At 33.2% G+C, this 19,758-nt stretch overlaps 2 protein-coding genes across 2 annotated transcripts; both read left to right on the top strand.

The window, feature by feature from the left end:
- The first annotated feature begins 8,027 nt into the window (after window positions 1-8,027).
- LOC147519338 (replication protein A 70 kDa DNA-binding subunit A-like) lies at window positions 8,028-10,591 on the top strand. The gene is made up of 5 exons (XM_086594117.1): window positions 8,028-8,349; window positions 8,448-8,547; window positions 8,631-8,755; window positions 8,866-8,947; window positions 9,036-10,591. The coding sequence occupies exons 1-5, from the start codon at window positions 8,028-8,030 to the stop codon at window positions 9,235-9,237; spliced, it is 831 nt and encodes a 276-aa protein (XP_086450243.1). The 3' UTR covers window positions 9,238-10,591.
- Window positions 10,592-16,087: 5,496 nt separating this feature from the next.
- Window positions 16,088-19,699, top strand: LOC147519337 (pantothenate kinase). Its single transcript, XM_086590958.1, has 12 exons — window positions 16,088-16,330; window positions 16,400-16,465; window positions 16,581-16,647; window positions 16,747-16,815; window positions 16,903-17,043; window positions 17,143-17,271; window positions 17,406-17,492; window positions 18,623-18,697; window positions 18,777-18,854; window positions 19,001-19,078; window positions 19,277-19,339; window positions 19,473-19,699. The coding sequence occupies exons 1-12, from the start codon at window positions 16,161-16,163 to the stop codon at window positions 19,554-19,556; spliced, it is 1,107 nt and encodes a 368-aa protein (XP_086447084.1). The 5' UTR covers window positions 16,088-16,160; the 3' UTR covers window positions 19,557-19,699.
- The last annotated feature ends 59 nt before the right edge of the window (window positions 19,700-19,758 follow it).

The following is a 19,758-nucleotide window of genomic DNA, read 5'->3' as shown; positions in this document are numbered from 1 at the left end:
TGCAAGAATTGCTTGCCGAATTACTGTATCAGCTTTGTATAATTAGTTCGAGTGTATATGACCTCTACATTTTTTAAACTATAACCGCCCTCTAACTCACTTTACTAAAATTGTTCCCGGGTTGGTCTCCCCCCAAAGATAACTTGGGTGGCTGCAACTCGACTACTTGACCACAACAAGAAAATATTATGTAAAGAAAAAAATTGTGCCTATTCAGTCTGTAAATATATTAGTGAGTGAACTTGAATCAGACTCTTCTAACTTCACAGGAAGAACTCTAAGTTGGGCACATATTCTGCCAGGGTTTTAACAAAGTCCTCTAATTGAACTAAAACTTTAACTTTTTGTTGGACCTCGAGCTTTATTTTCATGCAGAGTGCGAACTGCATAATAAGATCAATGCAAATCAATGTTAGAGTTTCCCTTCTTTGGCTTAAATGGCTAAGGTCATGCCCACTCTTTAGTTCCAAATTTCAATCTTCCAAGATATGTTGGATTGTCTTAGATATTTTAGTTAGTTGTTGATGCGCACATGGTCAATATCTATAACATGCATATTTGAACTATATGAGGTATCATATTTGATTGTTTTTAATACCAACTATGATATTATACAAACACCAAGTACAAGATAAACTACAAAATTAAATCAACGACTACAGACCTTTAATAATTAATTCAAACTTAATACTTGACCGTCGACAAGTCTTTAACTGACCCAGGCCATTTTAATAATAAAATACTTAAAACAAATACCTTTTCACCCAAAACAAATATCGGCTTCCCTTCACAAAATGAAAATGCGACCAACCATCCTATGTGTCCAAACAACAACTTCCTTACCCTGGTTATCTCCAGATTATATGTTTGCCATTCAAAAACACCCTAACTGCACTATTATCCCTTCTTTCAAACTAAAGGGGTGCTCTACCATCATATACCTTGCGTCAGTCCAAGGGCCACAACCATCCTATTATCACATTTGAACCCAAATGCCTCAACTAGAACCCGATTCATGTGTACTATAATGTAATTTGTCTCAAGGGCATTCTTCCTCTCTATAAATTCCACTTCAGCATCCGGCCTAAAGCATCATTGTCACAGCCCGAATTTCTAAACAATTAAAAAAAATGAATATTTGAAATATAAATCTCTCAAACATCACTCGGTTCAATTGTCTAAAAACCCAGGCTATGACGGGGTGGATACAACTCATGCCAAAACCAAAAACCCACATCATAACAGAATCAACTTAATAACAATAATAATCTCAAAAAATTCTCTTTATTACTTTATAAAAAATCTATCTTCCGTCCCAATAAAACATCAAACCACTCTAAGAATAACAGGTCTTCAACATCGTATTTTCATGTCATATGAATAGATAACTACGTTATTACATACTTCCAAAAAGAATCAGACCTAATAAAAGATCTAACGGACTGCTCCAGGCAAAAATCCAAATCACACGCCGCGGTTCCACTGCCTTTCACCTATGTTCCCAAGAACACACCCACGTTGCCAAAACAAAGCAAACATGGGTCAAACAAAATGGAATTTTCTTTGGTATGAGTAGACTAACCACATAAAACCATTATCATACTTTAATTATCCAAACAATCACTTTATATTTTCCCATAACTTAATCATTCTTAGCTTGAAAGACAGGTAGTTCTGTAATTTCAACCGGCATAGTTTCTTCCCAAGCAAAACTTCCATCATATTAACTCATTCTAATAACTCGTTTTAATATCTAAATCATTGAATTAAAACTTACCGATATCATTTCTTTGTATAAGGGTAGGACGGCGTCCTCAAGACAAAATGTTATTAAGTCTACCCTCCTGCAAAAGAAAGTTAGAACTTCTATATAACATGTGTAGATATTATATTAGGTATTCAAAAGTAACCCAAACACTCGCATAATCAAATCAATTTCTCTTATCAATTAATCAATTTCTTTTCTTATATACTCACCATTTAGTACCTATGTAACTTAGGTCATTCCCTCCACATTCAATGAATACCTTGGGTCATTCCCGCCACATTCAAGGAATACCCATCATATCACTAACGGGCCATTCATGGCACATTCAATGAATGCCCTGGGTTATTCCTGCCACATTCAAGGAATACCCAATCCTACATTCCCGTACACTCAAGGAATACAACTAACCCGTCAAGGTGAATACCTTAGTTCCTCTTTTTAGGCGGTCCAAACAATCACGGTCATTCATGGCACATTCAATGAATACCCTTATATAACGCTAACGGGCCATTTATGGCACATTCAATAAATGCCCACTTAACATATGACATCATCAGTCATAAAACTCAATTCCAAAACTTTAGGCATGGAGAGTTCAAAAAGAGTGCGGTAAATTTGTTTACGCATTATTGAACTTTATAGCATAAATTATTTCAGAGAACGAAGGAGTATTATGTTTCATGAATTTTTGGTTTACGCGTTATTAATTAGATAGATGTCTAAGTGTCATAGCGTTGTATATCATAAAAGACTGAAATATCACAGAGTAGTTAATACACGTACACACGTATATATATAAAGTCTTAGCCCAAAGCCAAGCATGCTTATAGCACTAAACCTCACCTAATAGACCAAAGCATAATCCGAGTTAAAAGTCAAACTGGGTCAACTAGTCAAAGTCATCCCTAGTCAACAGTCAAAGTCAACTCTAGTCAAAGTCAAATTCAACTCTGGTCAAAGTCAACCTCAACTTTGGTCAAAGTCAATCTAACCAAAACCCAAAGACTAAGGCCCAAAACCCTTGGCCTTTCCCAAGCCCAATCTAAACTTAAACCCATGAGTGAATATCCAAAAATCACTCAAGTCCACTTGCCTGAGTCGGCCCAAAGAACTAAAGAAATGAGCTGGCCCAAACAAACAATCGAAGGCCCAAGCCCAAACCCAACCGAAATAGAGTTAGAACTGGTGAGACTAGGAGCACCGGATCCAAATCTCGGTCATCCCCTCTACCACCAGCTCATATTTTCCGGCCACCTCTCCTCCCTTCCTCATCATATCGGTTTTGCTCCTGAGAAAGAACCATACAACATTAACAAAAGGTAAAACTAAAACCTTTAACTCCACCCACTCCCTCTAAACTAGATCTGGGAATTTCCGACCTCCATTAAAACTTGTTCAAAGCTTCAACCACACACTCTCCAACCCCCAAACAACCATCAACAACCCATAATCAACCAACAAAAACCTCACAACAAAAATCAAAACAAAACAAATAGTTAAACAATACAAAAAAAAACGGACGGTTTGGTTCTTGCTTGAACGCCATTAATGGCGGTTCAAGCTTCACAACACTACCACTCTCAAACAATCCCCTCTACTTCACCACGCACAGTCCACACAACTCCACAGTTCTCCCATCCAACCCAACAGCCATCTCACAACCAAATTCAAGCAAAACAATAGTTCAAACAACACCAAAACTCTGGACGCCATTACTGCTCTGCAAAAGCTCCATCTCACGACACCAACAACCATCAACCGCCATCAATACAATCAATTAGACACATAGATGTTTATCTAGTTCCACCAGAACATTTACAGTAAACATAAACAATCACATTACACAAAACAAAGTAGTGCGAGTTGTTTCTTTTGGCTTTTGGCGAAAATGCGAAAGCGCATAGCCAATACATAAGTCGACCACTGTTTTTACAGCAACCATCATCGATTTAATACCCTCGTTTTAAGTTTTCCGGAACAGACGGTTATTCAAAGTTGTATACATAGTTAACACTACACAGTATACATTAAATGAGCATGTGAACAATACTGTAAAATCTACAGTAAACGAGAAATAAAAAAAAACGTAAAAATCTACTCACTCGTAACGCTCCGACTATTAGCTCGCTATTAGAAAAACTTCCTTTCCTGCTGTCAGCAAGATCTCTAGCAAGAAACTTCTCTCTTTCCTCTCTGTGAAATTCTCCATTTTTCTGTTTTTTTTAAAAACCCCCGAAATAGGAAAGAAGGTTTATCCCATAAACCCACGTCTCCTATTTCCACTAACACTTATCCTATTTTATTTTATCTGTTATCCATTATTATTATTATTATTATTATTATTATAGAAAAAGCAAAATAAAAGACGGGGTGTTATAATCATATTGTCCTTCTGTCGGATCACTTCTATCTCTTTTTCACGTTCAAAAATCAACCGCTATTTCTACTCATATATGTAAAATCACAAGAAAAAAAAAACATAATGAGCACGCTTCATATAGATCGAATAACTGCAATGAACATTAAACATTGGCATGCAGACATAATAGGCAAATACAAACCTCATCTGATTCATCTGTACTATAATGTAATTTATCTCAAGGGCATTCTTCCTCTCTATAAATTCCACTTCAGCATCCTAAAGCATCACATTGTCCTTCTGTCGGATCACTTCTATCTCTTTTTGAGTTTATAACTATTTAGTATTACGTACTTTCATTTTTTTTTTTCTAAATGGTACTTGTATTTTGTTTCTCGCCTATTAGTACCACGAACTCTTAATTTGTCTATTTTCCATCTCAATCCGTCCAATTTGTCTAATGGGTTTCTCTAATTAGCACTAAATAACCCAATAACCTAATTAGCACCAATAATTAAATCTTTGTTGATTTGGATTAATAAATCGCTGTTGAGGTTTTTGATATACGATAGTTCATTTGCTTCCACTTCTTCGAATTCTTGAATTCTTTCTTCGCACTTACTACTCTTCTTATTCATGAAGTTCAAAAACAAATATGAACAAAAATAAAAAAAAACATAAAGCACAACAATCAGATTATGATATAGACCTGAACTCCTAAAATCGATATACACAATTACAGGAAACTTAATTTCTATCGAGTTTACCATAAGATGAATACGGAACTAATCTTCCTCCAAATTGATTGAATCGTTAATTTAGCATACAAAATCTTCTTTAACTCAGCCATTTGTGCAAGCACGGATTCCTTCTCTTCCTCCAGGTTCTCCAACTTGTTACTTGTCACCTCTTTCATCTCATCTATCAGTGTTGCATGAAGTTAATGATCTTCTTATTCATGAAGAATTCTTTCTTCGCACTTACAAGTTGCACGGAAGATAATTCTTCTTTAAGCTCAACTAATGTAGCTCGAAAGATACCGAAAACATCGATGAACTGAAGAAACTCTTCTAGAAGCTTTTCCATAAAGTCAGATCGACGATGAAGAGATTCTTGAGTTTTTGGAAGTTGAAGAGATCATTAAATGAATCGTGAAGATTCTTGAGTCTAATCAAGCTTTCACAAATCCAAGAAGAGTTTCGTTCTTCAGATATCCAGCTTTTGAGATCATTGATTTCATCATTGAGTTGTGAAATTAATGGATGGGATCTACAAGTAAGACTAACTGATCTAACGTGATAAGATGTCGGACGAGGAGTGATAGTTGGTTTAGGAAATGAAAGTGTGCGACGAAATCTCGAAACCTATATTGGGTTATTTCGATAATAAATTAAGTCTGTCCTAACTAATTGGGTTATTTAGGCCCTAAATTGAATCAAATTAAGAGTTCATGGTAATAATAGGCGATAAAGGTACTATTTAAGAAATAAAATAAAAGTACATAGTACAAAATAGTCATAAACTCATCTATTTTTCAGGTTCAAAAATCAACCGCTATTTCTACTCATATATATGTAAAATCACAAGAAAAAAACAGAATGAGCACACTTCATATAGAATAACTGCAATGAACATTAAACATTGGCATGCAGACATAAGAGACAAATACAAACCTCATCTGCCAGTACCTGCCCCCTATTCTCCAGACATTTCAAACAAATTAAGAGACTTATAACAACAAATATGCCCAAAACATAAGTACTTAACAATTCAATGAAGTTGACTTTGGTGAGATCAGTGTTCGTGATTCCGAACGAAATCTCTGAATTCCGCTCAATATTTCGGTTTTTAAAAAAATTGGAATTCCGAATATAGAGTTGAAATATTAATTATTTCGAAATCAATGAAATTTTGAATATGATAGGGATCAAAATTTGATGAATTTCGATTTTTGGATTTGTCGGAATTCCAAGAATTCCAAAATCCCGAACTATGGATGAGATACAAACAACCTATTTCGTTACACTTAAAACTGATGCCCTGGCTTAAATTCCCCAAAATCCAATAACAGAATATACAAATTATATGAGAGGATAAATCATTATAAAAAAAACTAACCTTCGAAAAATAGAATAAAAACATACTGGAAAATAGTGGTGAGAAATAGTGTTAAATTTTATATTGCTCTTTTATGTTAGAAAAAGCTGATATTAAACTAAGGGAAAAAAATGCAAAAAAAATAGCATGCTTGTATCAATTTTTTCGAACGATATCTTATAGTTCCTCAATCCTCCACGTTAACTGTGGAATGAACAAAAAAAAAACACAACAAAATTGATTGTAGACTATTGCGGCAGGGTTATTTATACAAAAACTTAAATTGTTGGTTAATTTAATATAAAATGGTCCCTACAAAGCACTCATTCAGATTCTACACTTCTATAAATCGAAAACTTTATAAACTCAGCTGAACCCTTCCTTAGTTAAAAACAAAATTATGCAATCTATTAAAAACTACAAAACAAACATATTAATCTGGAAACAACAACATTTGCTTTTTTACAAACCATTTATAATTTTGTTTTCAGCCTGCCAACACTATTGTTGTTGCACATGCACACTCACTTTCACTTCTGGCAGCACATCTCACTTCCCTTCTTCCCAAAATCTCCACATGTCATGCAACACAAGTTGGTTAACCCGATGTTTTTTTTCTCCTCTTTCCCTCCATCCTCCCACGTGACCCCCACTTTACTTTGTCTCTTTCCCAACATCCCCCTTTGACATGCGTGATCATTGCACCATTTACTTCCCCACTACAGTTATAACTATTATAAAAATAATTAACTTCAAAAATAATGTCATGCTAGCCTCCTTCCTTCCATTGGTTTTTGTTGCATGTTCTTTCTAAGGCAAAATAGAGTACAAGGAGTAGGTACATATGATCAGACCCTGCATTCTCTTCACCACCAAATCCCCGTCCCAACTCAACAAAACGTTCCAATACACAGTAATTGCATGAAGCAAAATCAACTAATTAAGTAATCACATCATATAGAAGAGGATTAAACAAGGACTCTTTTCCCAAATAGCAACTAGATGGACCCCACAATGGTCCATTCAAAATTACATTTTAAGCAAGTTGTGACACACCTCAATAATTAACACACGGATACCAATAACAAGATCAAGTGCACATTTTCCACGTAAACGCAACGTGTGTCAAAAGACAATCCACGTCCCTCGATTCAAATTTCCTACCTTCCTTAATTGGCGGTCAATTTTTTCCTCTTTTCACAATTTCAATGACGGCTTAATTTGTCTTTTCCTATTGTTATATTGATGCTTCCTCAATCAGTAGTTAACCTCAATACTATACAAAATTAATGTTTATATGTAACACTTGCTCAAAGTAAGTACCCCTACTCCTTATCACATGCATCCAGGCTCTATACAAAAAAAAATCACATGCAAAAGCATTAAGAAATTTATTCCCTGCAAGCACTATCACATGGGTCAAAAATTTAAATCTACATTTAATAACATTTTAAAACTATATATATATGGGTGTGTATTATATACCAACGAAACTAAAAACTTCACACAGAACACTACACCTCCCTCTAAATCAAAACAAACTTACTTCTTCGTCCTAGATTTTCCCGATTTTAACTATTGTTCATATCTAACAAAATGTCTCTTCCTCACCATCACTGCGTTAGTGAAATAGCTGGTACTGGAAACTAGAAAATTGTTGTATGCATTGCTAGAATTTAGGAAGCAACAGACTATACGACGGATCAATTCAAAAGTTTTGACATGCTACTATTTGATGAACATGTACGTATAATTTTTATGTTTATGTATTTATATTAGACTCATTAAAATAACTTATTATTAATGGCAATATCTAATTCTAATTCATTTGCTATTTTCTTACCACTCCCAGGGCCACATAATACAAGCAAAATTCCATTAACCGTTGAAGCAAAATTTAGACATCAACTAGAGGAAATAAATAGAATTTACTATATTGAAGGCTTCACTCTGTATCAAGCAATTAATTCATGTAATCTAATAGCTGGAGAGTGGATTATTTACTTCAAATGGATCATAAAAATTAAACCTCAAAATGCAGAAAACATTCCATTTCCAGAACATGCTTTCTCATTCGTCAATTTCTCTGAGCTACCAAACAAACTCAATGACATACATCTTATAGGTACTTAAATATATAATACATTTAAAACATGTTCATAAACTTTTTTATACATAAAAATATAATCTAACAACTTTTGTTTTGTTTTGTGTTTTTTGCAGATATAGTTGGACGAATATACACATGGAACCAAGCAAGACTGATTAAGAAAAGTAACGGTTGTGATACCGTCATCAAAGAAATTGAACTCCTGAATGAAGAGTAAGTTTACTAATAATAATACTAACAAAAAATTTAAACTTAATTCTTTTAAATTCATACACTAACAAAGTGTCTACGCATAGGGGCTATCTGATAAAAGTTACTCTGTGGGGAAGTGCAGCCAAACAACTCGATCACGACAAAATTTGGAAAAATTCCAATAAATCGATTCTCACTATCACTTCTACAACTCTTAAATATGATAATGGTATTCTCATATATGATAAAATTATTAATTGTTTTTGTATATACTTTCAATAACATATATAATCTATTTTGTATAACCTAAAAAAATATATAATATTTGATATGTGACAGGTGAATATGTTCTTTCCTCTACATCAGCAACAAAATTGTATCTCAACTTAGATCTTCCAGAAGTTGCAAATATTAAAAATAGGTACCATTAAAAAAAAAAAGCATTATATTTAAATTAGACAAATATTTACCACTGAATAATTTAATTAGAACTGTCTTTTGTTATATAGTCCAATTCAAAAACAACCTCAACCGTTGGAAGTAGATCCTCCTCAATTACTATCACAATCTACTGAAGCCACATCGTCGCAGGAAATGAGTACGATATCTGATATTCTCGACTCACTAAATAATGTTCCATTACATATAATAAATGTATATTTTCTCTCTATTACAGCTTTCCACATCTCAAATGATATTCTATTCAGGTGACGCAATTCAAATGTGAAGCAACCATATATACTATACTTCACGATGATAGATGGTTCTATATTGGATGTGTATGTCGCCTAAAATAAGTTACTAAGACTGATGATGTTTACGAATGCCCCACACACGGAGCTACTGATACAAAAAAAAAGTAATATAACTATACACACTAAACATGAAATATTTTAAAAGTTGTACACACTAAACATTTTCAAATGCTTAGGTACCGTTTGAGAATGGAAATTATAGACGAAACTTCGAAAGCACGCGTGGTGGCATTCCGTGAAGCTGTAACACTACTACATAAAACTGAAAAAAGAACTACATATAATCGAATCTCAGGTACAAATTTATAATTGTTTCTCCAAATTTCAACATATTTTCATTTACAACAAATTTGTACTAACAATAACTACGTACAAGAGAATGGTACCAAAATACTACTGGAGCTCTTTCAAGATTTGATCGGATATAAAGCTATCTTTCATATAAAAATAGATGAGTTCAACAGGCATTCCGTGAAGCTGTAACACTACTACATAAAACTGAAAAAAGAACTACATATAATCGAATCTCAGGTACAAATTTATAATTGTTTCTCCAAATTTCAACATATTTTCATTTACAGCAAATTTGTACTAACAATAACCACGTACAAGACAATGGTACCGAAATACTACTGGCGCTCTTTCAAGATTTGATCGGATATAAAACTATCTTTCATATAAAAATAGATGAGTTCAACAGGCAACACAAAAATAGCTTTTTAACTGTGACGAAAATATCTTCTTTGACCAGAGCTTCGTCAAGCAAATAGAACGTCGGTAACTATAGTTAGAAAAAACAAACATATGTATTGTTTATAGAGTGTGTTTACCTGCTTTGATGTCTAAAGTGTGTCCTATCATGTGTATGGTTTGTTTTTTTACCCCTTTTTTTTCCCGGTCTATTTCATGTATGTACGTACTAATGTAAATTTGGCAATATAATGTTTAATATTATGAACTGTTTATCAGTTGATTTTTAAATCATTAATGTTCCGTTCCCCCCCCCTCCCAATAATTAGCTAACTCCTTTAACATATACCAACCATGATTTGTTCTCCACTTCTTAGTTGAGCATCTCGACTTCTTACTTAAGCCACATTCTAATTCTACACCACAGCCTACCAATAATCAAAACATATATATATATATATACCTCACATTTCTCACAAACTCTAGCTGGGAATGCTCAATTAGCACAAAATTTTATGTAGTGTTGGCTTCTAACATTGTGGCAGTAACATGGTCACTATCTTTCTTTGCAATTATTATACATGGTTCATTATTTTCTGCAGCACAGCAGGCATTGAAAAAACTTTTTAAAAAGCTGTGAAAACGAGGCAAAACTACATTATTCTTTCATGTCATTAGTAAATACAACCAACTATTCTTAAGAGCGTAGCCAATAATTACAGATGTACATGGCAAACGTGCGTAGCACATGCACTTATACTAGTATTTTGAATTTCCATGGGGTGCACACGTCCAAAACGATATCTATGTGACAAAAGTCAAAATACCTAATTCATTCAGTGACTCACTATGGAAAACGTCATTTAATATCTAGCTAAGTATATATTGACATGCCATTGATAAAACATTTGAGGGATATTACAGGCCGGTGAAAGATATATGTTATATTTATAAGCTAGTCATATACTTTTTGACGTTTATAAGAGTTACAATTGCAAGCATAAGTATAAAATATCGGGATATATATATGAGTATTTATATCGATATTTAATTTTTTGATATGCATCGTGGATATATCTTCTCTTTGGAGATATTTTACATTGTTTCATATACAAATATCGTAGATATATCTAAAATATCAACAAATATTATGGATATTATTGTGGATATTTATTGCATATCATTTATATTTATTTAAAATATAATGGTAAATGTTAAATAAAATTGTTATATAAACAAAATATCATAAATATCATCAAAATATCAATAATATTTGCAATCTTATATATCTCTAAACATATCACGATATTTATGTATCCCTTGTTGAAATCTGAATAGATATCGCTAAATATCACGATATTTTGTACTATGGTTGTAAGTGTCAAGTATGAATTTTTATTTGTGGATTTTTTTGTAAGTATTTGTAAATGATCGTTTTGATAAAATCTTTAAAATGCTTGTAAGAATTATGCAGTGGTTATCTCACCAATATATCCGGCTATTTTTGGGTTTGCAAGAAGTGCGAATGTGTAAAAGTGGGTCTGTCAACAGACTGGACTTTAACATGACTTACCTATGTCTAGGTCCAACCCAAATAAGATATTCAGGTTTTTGGGATTTATATTATAAAATTGTAATCATAAAGTTCAAACAATAAAATTGAAAAAAAAAAACAAAACAAAGAAAAATAAAATAAAATCCTAAACCAATAAAATTGTAACTAGGATGGTATTGTCTTATAATCAACACGAAGAAAATCAGTAAAGCAACTTAACCTTAAGCTCAAATGTGGTGGTGTTGTTTCTCACACTTTGATAATAGTAGTAGCGATGAAACACTTGTTCTAGAGAAGGACTACCTATAGATCCCGAATCTCTCGAGGCAGACCCTATTTTTTTCTCAAAACAGATCCCAAACTTAAAATTGTCCTTAGGCACACCCCCCACCCGCCCCGGGCCTAATAATATTTTGATGGTGTTTTCCCACACTTTGATAATAGTAGTAGCGATGAAACACTTGTTCTAGAGAAGGACTACCTATAGAATCTCTCGAAAATGACCCTATTTTTTTTCTCAAAACAGATCCCAAACTTAAAATTGTCCTTGGGCACACCCCCCACCCGCCCCGGGCCTAATAATATTTTGACGGCTTTGATCAAGGATTTTTGACAGTCCAGTTCAACTAACTAAACCAGAAAAGGCTAGCCTTGTCAGAACGTTTTTTTCCTCTTTAAGTTAGTTCAGTTAAACCGATCTTAATGCAAGACCAACAAAATCTAATTAATCTAAGTGTAAGACAGTCCAATCCAACCAACAGAGGCATAAAGGGATAGTCTAACTTGAATATCTTTGTTTTTTATAAGTTAGTTCAATTAAATCGTTCCTAATGCAAGACCTACACATCAAAAGATAGCCTAATATGAACGTTTTTTATTTTTCAAGTTAGTGCAATTAAACCGTTCCTAATGCAGGACCGACACATCTCATTTATGTATAAGACGATTCATTCCAACCAACAAAGGGGGGGCATAAAATAGCCCAATTTGAACATCTACTCTTTTTAAGTTAGTTAAATTGAGTCATTCTTAATGCAGGACCAACACATCTCTCTTCATTTGAAATTTGAAAAGTTCAGTTTAAACTTTAAAATTTCAAACTTAAATTTGAAATTTTGACAAAATATTTCAGTCCAACTTACTGAAGGTTATAATGTTATCTCTATTAGGCCGACACGGACGTCAAATATTAGCCCATAAATATCGTTTTCCATGTTCAATTTCAAAATTCAAATTCAAATTTTGGGTGGGATTTGAGATTTCACCGAAATTTAAAATCCAATTTCAAATTTAAAATTTTGGGCGAAAAATTTCAATTCAAATTTTGTGTTTTGAATTTCAAATTGATTTTGTGTTATCATTAACTCCAATTTCAATTCAATTCATGTTTTCATATTGTATTGAACATCAAAATATCAAATGAAGAATACAAACCAAATTACCAAAATATATATTATGTTCGAAATTTCACTAAAATTTAAAATTTAAAATTCAAATTTTAAATTTGGTAGGGAAATTTCAGTTTAAATTTCATACCTCAAACTCAAACTATAAACTCAAAGCATATTCAAGACTTCACATGAAAAAAAAAAAAAAAAAAAAAAAAAAAAAAAAAAAACTACAAATCAATTGACCAAAAAATTTGAATCAAAATTTTCCTTCACTATATGCTCTGAACCCAAAACCCAAAACTAAGTCGTGTATTTAAATTCCAAAAATAATTTTGTGAGCCAAAATTCAATAATAAATTTTGAATTAAAGAAAAAAATATTGTTCAAATTCAATTTCATTCACATCTCTATGAAATACAAAACCTTGCTCATAAACCTTACATATGTACACCTATATAGTGTAGTGGGAAATACCATAAAATAAATATGTAACATTTAGGTGTACAAATAATGGTTAGTAATGGTTTTTTAATTGTCTTAAAATCAAGATTTTGTCAGCCACTGTGGACCAAATTTTAGTGAATTACTAAAAATTGACCAATTTTGACCAACTAAACGGTTTATAAACCATAAACTGAGTCGTGTATTTAAATTCCAAAAGTAATATTGTTAGCCAAAATTTAATAATAAATTTTGAAATAAAGAAAAAATGTTGTTCAAATTCAATTCCATTTCATATCTCTATAAAGTACAAAACCTTACCCATAAACCCTAAACCCTGAACTCATATGTACACCTATAATAGAGTGGAGAAAACCATAAAATAAATACGTAACATTTAGGTGTACAAACAATGGTTAGTGATGATTTTTTAATTATTGTATTAAAATCAAGATTTTGTCAGCCACTGTGGACCAAATTTTAGTGCATTACTAAAATTGACCAATTTTGACCAACCAAACGATTCATATCAACTGTCTGTATTTGAAATGGTTGATGAAATTGAATTTTGGTCCACCCATCCAATGTAGACAAAGTTAGCCTAATATGAACGTCTTTTCTTTTAAAGTTGGTTCTAATAAACCGTTCTTAATGCATGACCAATACAATCTCCTCTATTTATAATTAAAACGGTCTAGTCCAACCATCCAATGCAGACAAAGTTAGCCTAATCTGAACGTCATTTCTTTTAAAGTTGGTTCCAATAAACCGTTCTTAATGTAGAACCAACACAATCTCCTCTCTTTATAAGACAGTCCAGTCCAACCATCCAGTGCAGACAAAGTTAACCTAATATGGACGTCTTTTCTTTTAAAGTTGGTTCCAATCAATAAACCGTTCTTAATGCAGGACCAACATAATATCCTCTCTTTGTAAGACGGTAAAGTCCAACCATCCAATACAGACAAAGTTAGCGTAAAAGGAAAATTCACCATGTTTGTTTCGGTTTTCTCATTTGCTTACACCTTTTTATGAGATCGAAATTCATCACCACGTTCACATATCAAAATAAGTCTAGGAGCCTTCCCACCAATTGCATTTTGAGATTTCCCAATGACGATAATAGCTCCCACTTCATTTCCTTTATGTTATGTCCAATCAATCAAATCTTGACGACTATCAAGTACCTATAAATCAATTTAAGTATTAATTAATCCATGGGTAAGAATATATTAAATCAAAGAAGTAAGTTTCAAAGCGTATATTTGTCCATACATACCATGTTAGTGTTAAAATATTCGATTTGAGCTATGTAGTGCCCCTCCGAAGATGCATTTGAATTTTGTAAACTCAAGAGTGGATAAATTGGTACCTCATCGTGATTGTATAGAGGATCTTATAACATTTACAATGAATTATGATGGTAGCTAAAAATTTGTCACAAGAAAAATGTCTATCAAAGTAACTAAGCGAAGACCAAATTAAACCGTCTAATGCTTCATAGGTCGCTCCAGTTGGGGCGCCAGAGTCTTAGGAAGTTAGTTGGCCTGGGACATCTCGAACGTAAGGCTATTCCCATTTCCCAATACTCACTATTAAAATCAACCATAAACGGAAGAAGTCATCCTCATAATGATCTCATAATAATTGATATTGGAATCATTACAAACAATAGTTGTGTATGGAGTTACCTCATCTTGGTCAATTGATTGAAATTTGTCTTCATTAAATAGTTTATTTTCCACATTAAAAACATCATATGCCCATTCCATTTCACTCAATGTCATAAAAAAACAAACAAACAAAAAGAAGAGTTTTAAGATTGTAAATAGAAATATAACAAAAGAATTTGAAAAAAGAAGATGGATATGTGTAGAGAAATAAGATATATGTGGATTAAGTTTTTTTGGATTGGAAAATAAGAGGAGTGGAAAAAAAAAGTGTAGGTTTAAAGAAGGTTTCTTGAGAGTAAAAAGACAAAAGTTGAAAGTTTGGTGTTTTCACTTCTAAGTGTGGTCTGCCGTAAGAGATTATTTGGAGACATGTCCGGTATTTTAATTTTTAGAATGGGGTCTGTCTTGAGAGATTCGGGGTCTATATATAGCAATCCCTTTAAATATTTTTACTAAAAATAATAGAGTTTGATTATAGCTACCTGTTTTGCATTTTAAAATGCAGATGTATCATAAATTAAAACCACACCCACGTAATAAACTTATTTTAAAATACATAATGCATTTTACAATGTATATGGGTTTTTGCATTTTAAAATGCGCACAAATACAAAATGTATTTTTTTATACAATAGGTTCGACAATGCAACGAGTTAGGTTATGGGGGTTAGGATTTAGTGTCTTGAGGTTTAGGGTTTATGCTTAAGATTTAGTATCAAAAGGTTTTTAGGGTTTAGATTTAGGGTCTAATTTATTGAGATTTAGAGTTTATGGTTGAGGCTTAGAGTTTAGTTATAAGGATTTAGCCATTTAGAGGTTTGGGGTTTAAGCTTAGGGTCTAGTGTCAAATGTCTAGGGGAGACACAATATTTTTAGTTTTTACACTATAAACATTTTAAAATGCAAAGTAGGTGATTATTCTATTGTTTTTAAAATGTTAATCAAGTTAAAAATGCATTTTAGTAATTCTTTAAATAAATGATTATTTTGAAATGAATTTTAAATTACTTTAAGTTTTAAGAGATTACGGGAGAAGTAGTTGTAAATAATTAAAAGAGGGGCATTTCTGTAGTTTGCTTCCAAAAAAGAGTTAACATGTGTTAAATTCCAGTAGCACGACTCGATAATAATGGAGACGTGTTCCGAAATGGTGGCGTTTCCTTTATTAATTACTCCAATTGAATCCAATTACAGAGCATGTACAATTCCGTATAGATTCCCATCCGATAATCCTCGAAAAGCAACTCCCACCGAGATTTCATGGATCGATCTTTTCTTGAACTCCGTTCCTTCTTTCAGGTTGGTCCTTGTATTCTGTTGGGGCTTTATTGTGTTTCTTTTTATGATGATTATGTTTTTTCTTGGCAGACAAAGGGCAGAAAGTGACACTAGTGTTGTTGATGCTCCTGCTAAGGCTCAAAAGTTTGCTCAAAGGTACTATCTATTTTTCTCTTTGACGCTTTTAGGATGCTAATAGAGTAAAGGGACATGCTTTTAGTATTATAATTTCTGATAATTCTGTGCATTATTATTTGTAATGTCTGGTAAGGTATACAGAGTTACTGGAGGAGATAAAGAAAGATCCTGAAAGCCATGGCGGGCCTCCTGATTGTGTTGTGAGCATCACAAACCATTTTTTCTGTAGTTTAAAACTTAGTAGCTTTTAGGAGTATAAGGTTCAGTTGCTAAACTTGTATTTTCTGGGATTTTTGTAGCTTCTCTGCAGAATTCGCGAGCAAGTGCTTAGAGAGTTGGGATTCAGAGATATATTCAAGAAAGTGAAGGTAAGTTAACGTCAGAATTCTGTCTTTAGCATACTATAGCCCATTTTGTTTTCTTTACTAATTGCTATGCATGTATATGGCGTGTAGAATGAAGAGAATGCTAAGGCCATCTCTCTTTTTGAGAATGTGGTTCGGCTAAATGATGCCATTGAAGATGGAAGCAAGCGCTTGGAGAATTTGGTTAGGGGAATATTTGCGGGGAACATTTTTGATTTGGGTTCTGCAGAGGTAAACAAAGTCGTAATTGATGAGGCCATAGTTGTATGTTGGCATTTGAACATCTCTGTACTCATCAAACTCTCTCTATGTTTTTCTTTTATCGTGAAGCTTGCAGAGGTATTTGCAAAGGATGGAATGTCCTTCTTGGCAAGTTGTCAGAATCTTGTCCCTCGACCTTGGGTCATTGATGACCTGGACAGTTTCACATTGAAATGGAGTAGGAAATCATGGAAAAAGGTGAGTGGTTGGTTTCCATTTCGACCAACAATCATCCAACTTCTTGCAAGGTCTATCTTTGTAAAATTGTAGTACTTGCTTTGCTTAGAACTACAATATTGATCATTTCATATTTTTTTTCCTTCATTTGACAGGCAATCATATTTGTAGACAATTCTGGCGCAGATATCATTTTGGGTATATTGCCCTTTGCAAGAGAGTTACTTCAGCGTGGTACACAGGTTTGTGTTTAGTTATGGCTATTAATCCTACTAAAAGCTTGACATCTGAAGTTTGAGATGAATTTGTTAGCTTTAGGGTCTTTCCACAAGAAGTAGTTTTAGTGTCAAACTCATTTTTTCACCTTTTCATTCAGTTCTCAAGAATTGTTTTCACTTTTTCACATAACCCTAGCGATTAAATGGCAAATAAGGATGCTTGTTTGAAGAGGGACTTAGGACTCCAGTAGTAGTCCTCAAGGTATTCAATTTTGATTTGCAATACCCTTCCTTTGCAAAGTTCTTGAAAGAAGTAATTCTGGTAATGTTTATAAAGAACATTGAAGTGAATGGGTGGTTGTTATCTAAAATACTTGCTTGAGACGGAGAAATTTTTAACATGGTAGTCCAGGTAGGGGCATTTGTCATGTTAATACCGAAGGATGGAGGTACTTATTGACTAGACAAATATGTGAATGTGCTTTTGGATTTTTAAACTACTAACCAATTAGCTTGGAAGGGGTATCAACCGGACTTATGGCAACTAGACAGGACTCATTCGCTGTATCACCTCTTGCACTCTGGTGCTTATATTAATATTCTTGCTGTCACTTTTACTTTCTATATTTTTGTGCATGGAGAGTGGGGGTGGGTAGTTCAACAACCAGAAGAATAGGGCTGTCTCAAACTCTCTTGTTCCCGTTCCTCCAGCCACATAGATATTGGCATGGAATTCTGGAAATGGGTAGATGGGCTTGGAGTTCTATCTCTATGATATAAGGATACCCTCATTATCTATTTAGTATTGGCATGGAGCATGATACTCTGGAGGGTGGATAGCATGCTGTTCTTTTGTCACCGCCATCTTACTGTGTTTGGGATAAATCATAAATGACTAAGCCCTTTTAAGTGTGCGGATTTGAGTATTGTTTGGGTCTTTTGCATGAAATTATATAGTTGGATGGAATTGTTTATTTGTGAAGGTTTTATGGATATCTAAGTATTAATCGTAAAATTTTCATTGTTGAATCCTCGATTTCTCGTCGTACCTGTTTCCTTACTGGTCGTATCAAGATAAATGTATATATAATGGTATTTATAGTTCTTATTAAGTGGGAAATTTAGTTCACTATATATATGTGCTGTTAATGCAGGTTGTTTTAGCTGCCAATGACTTGCCTTCTATCAATGACGTAACATATCCTGAATTAATTGAGATAATTTCAAAGGTGCTCAACTTATTTTATGTATTTTTTAGCGATTATTTTTTAGTTGTTGATTCTGATGCGGTTGCAACCAATTTTTCAGTTGAAGGATGATAACGGGCAACTCATGGGTGTAGATACTTCAAATCTTTTGATTGCCAATTCTGGCAACGATTTGCCAGTAAGTACATGACCATTCTAAATTTCAAACTAAGTCATATTACGTTTTCCATTTTCCATGGGTATCTGGTATTACCCAGAAAAATTGATTTTTGTGCCTCGATGCTAATATTTGCTCTACTCACATTTTAATCCGTTTTTCTATAGGTCATTGATCTTTCAAGTGTGTCACAAGAACTTGCATACCTGGCAAGTGATGCAGATTTAGTAATTCTTGAAGGAATGGTAAGTTAATTGTCCAACTAATGGCAGAATTTTAATACACTTTAGCTAATATATTATAGATAGCAAGTGAAGATTTTGATGAGGAAGGAAACTTCAATAAAGTTAGCATTGATATCATCTACTCTGGAACTGAGATGATTTCATTTATATACTATTTTGAAAATTTTGAAATGGTAACATTGTGAGTTTTTCTTGTAGGGACGAGGAATAGAAACAAACCTTTATGCTCAATTTAAATGCGACTCCCTAAAGATAGGGATGGTAATATATTCTAATACTCATTTCTCCTGTTTTATTGTTATATGTTTTTTTTTCACTATTTCTAAAACTAAATGAATTTCAATTAGTTTGATGTGCTAAACTTGTTTCCTTAAATTGATTTTGTCTTTCACAGGTGAAGCATCCAGAGGTTGCGCAGTTCCTGGGAGGAAGGTTATATGATTGTGTGTTCAAATACAACGAAGTTTTGAACGGTTGAAGCACATTTTTTTGTCAATTTCCTCAGTTGTTACATAAGCATTTTCTCCACACTGTATAATTTTGCATCTGGTATAAATCTGTAATTTGAATATTATCTGATGTTTGAGCTTCTTTGGGCAATAAAGCATAAACGTTGGAACACATTTTGTGCAGCGAAATTGTTCTTCTGTTACTACTTAGGCTTATACTACGAGTGAGGC

The sequence above is a fragment of the Coptis chinensis genome, chromosome 2 (genome assembly GCF_015680905.1).
Source record: "Coptis chinensis isolate HL-2020 chromosome 2, ASM1568090v1, whole genome shotgun sequence".
Classification (NCBI taxonomy): domain Eukaryota; kingdom Viridiplantae; phylum Streptophyta; class Magnoliopsida; order Ranunculales; family Ranunculaceae; genus Coptis; species Coptis chinensis.
This window is presented reverse-complemented; position numbering and strand designations above follow the sequence as displayed.

Coding starts and splice junctions, on each gene's coding strand:
- LOC147519338 (XM_086594117.1), top strand. CDS start 8,028: ATGGCAATATCTAATTCTAATTCATTTGCTATTTTCTTACCACTCCCA. Junction 8,350..8,447: donor CAATGACATACATCTTATAG/GTACTTAAATAT, acceptor TGTTTTTTGCAG/ATATAGTTGGACGAATATAC. Junction 8,756..8,865: donor AACTCTTAAATATGATAATG/GTATTCTCATAT, acceptor GATATGTGACAG/GTGAATATGTTCTTTCCTCT.
- LOC147519337 (XM_086590958.1), top strand. CDS start 16,161: ATGGAGACGTGTTCCGAAATGGTGGCGTTTCCTTTATTAATTACTCCA. Junction 18,855..19,000: donor ATTCTGGCAACGATTTGCCA/GTAAGTACATGA, acceptor GTTTTTCTATAG/GTCATTGATCTTTCAAGTGT. Junction 19,079..19,276: donor TAGTAATTCTTGAAGGAATG/GTAAGTTAATTG, acceptor TTTTTCTTGTAG/GGACGAGGAATAGAAACAAA.